This window comes from Arachis ipaensis, chromosome B05 (assembly GCF_000816755.2).
Source record: "Arachis ipaensis cultivar K30076 chromosome B05, Araip1.1, whole genome shotgun sequence".
Classification (NCBI taxonomy): domain Eukaryota; kingdom Viridiplantae; phylum Streptophyta; class Magnoliopsida; order Fabales; family Fabaceae; genus Arachis; species Arachis ipaensis.
The window spans coordinates 81135508-81136945 of NC_029789.2; the positions used below are offsets into that span (position 1 = coordinate 81135508).

The 1438-nt window shown below is 46.9% G+C and overlaps 1 protein-coding gene across 1 annotated transcript; it reads right to left on the minus strand.

Annotated features, from left to right (window-relative positions):
* LOC107640730 lies at positions 259 to 684 on the minus strand. The gene has a single exon (XM_016344231.1). It carries the CDS (start codon positions 682 to 684, stop codon positions 259 to 261), a length of 426 nt encoding a protein of 141 aa, XP_016199717.1.

Here is a 1438-nt window from a genome sequence, read left to right on the forward strand (position 1 = left end):
AGCAAGTTTTCAACCATAGAATAAAACTAGGAAGGAATTGTAAAATCATGCAAATTATATGAATAAGTGTGCAAAAACTTGATAAAACCACTCAATTGAGCACAAGATAAACCATAAAATAGTGGTTTATCAGGGGGTGCTCGACGGATGAGAACTTCTGCTTTATCCATAAGCCGGCAAGGAATTCTCCGAACTTTTTGTCGGTAAACTGTGTTCCGTTGTCCGAGATGACGGCTCCGGGGACTCCAAACATGGAGATTACTTGCCTCCACATGAACTTTCGGCAATTTTCTGAGGATATGCTGGCCAACGGCTTGGCCTCACCCCACTTGGTGTAATAGTCGATGGCGACAATCTCCTACATTTCTTTACGAACTTTTGGGAGTCCGACATCATCGAGGGCCAATAGTAACCGGCCTCAACAAGCTTCTGAGCCAAGGCCTTTCCTTCAATATGGTGGCCACAACATCCTTCGTGGAGTTCGCTTAACACGTAGTCCGTCTGGTCGGGGCGTAGGCACTTCAACAGAGGTTGGCTCAGCCCTTTCTTAAATAGCTGGCCTTGTATTATCGTATACTTGGCTGCTTCCCTTCTCAGCGCTTTTGCAGCCTTGTCGTCATCGGAGAGTTTACCGTTTTCCAAAAAGTTAGTGATTGGGTCTATCCATGAGGAGACGTCAGCCATTCGGGTTATGTGTAAAGTGACTTTTGGTTCTTTCACTAAACCCTGTATTAGAGATCGGTTCCCCGTCCTTCGCTTTGTGCTCGCCAACTTTGATAGGAGATCAGCTCGGGTGTTCCTCTTCCTTGGGATATGTTGCACCACGATCTCGTCAAATTCTTTACTTAGATTTTTTACTTTTTCCAAGTACTTTTGCAGCAGGGAATCCCTGGCTTAATATGTTCCAATAATCTGTGATGTGACGACCTGAGAGTCGCTGCATACCTCCACCTTGATTGCTCCGACTTCCCTTGCCAAGACCAGGCCACCAAGAAGGGCTTCATACTCTGCTTGGTTATTGGACACCGGGAACTCGAATTTGATTGATTGCTCGTACACCACCCTGGTTGGGCTCTCCAGGATAATCCATGCACCTCCAAACGTTTGGTTGGAAGCTCCATCCACATGCTTGGTACTTCATGGAGGTCTCCCGTCACTTCTACCAGGAAATTGGCCATCGCCTGGGCTTTGATTGCGTGTCTGGGTTCATACTGCAGGTCATACTGAGATAGCTCAATTGCCCAAGTCATCATTCTTCCCGCCAGATCGGGCCTTTGCAAAACTTCGTGGATCGCTTGATCTATCTTGATGACTACCTGATGTCCCTAGAAGTACTGTGGCAACCTTCGGGACGAGGTCAAGAGCGTATATGCCAACTTTTCCAATTTATTGTATCGCAACTCTGCCCCCTGTAAGGCTTTGCTAACAAAGTAGACCG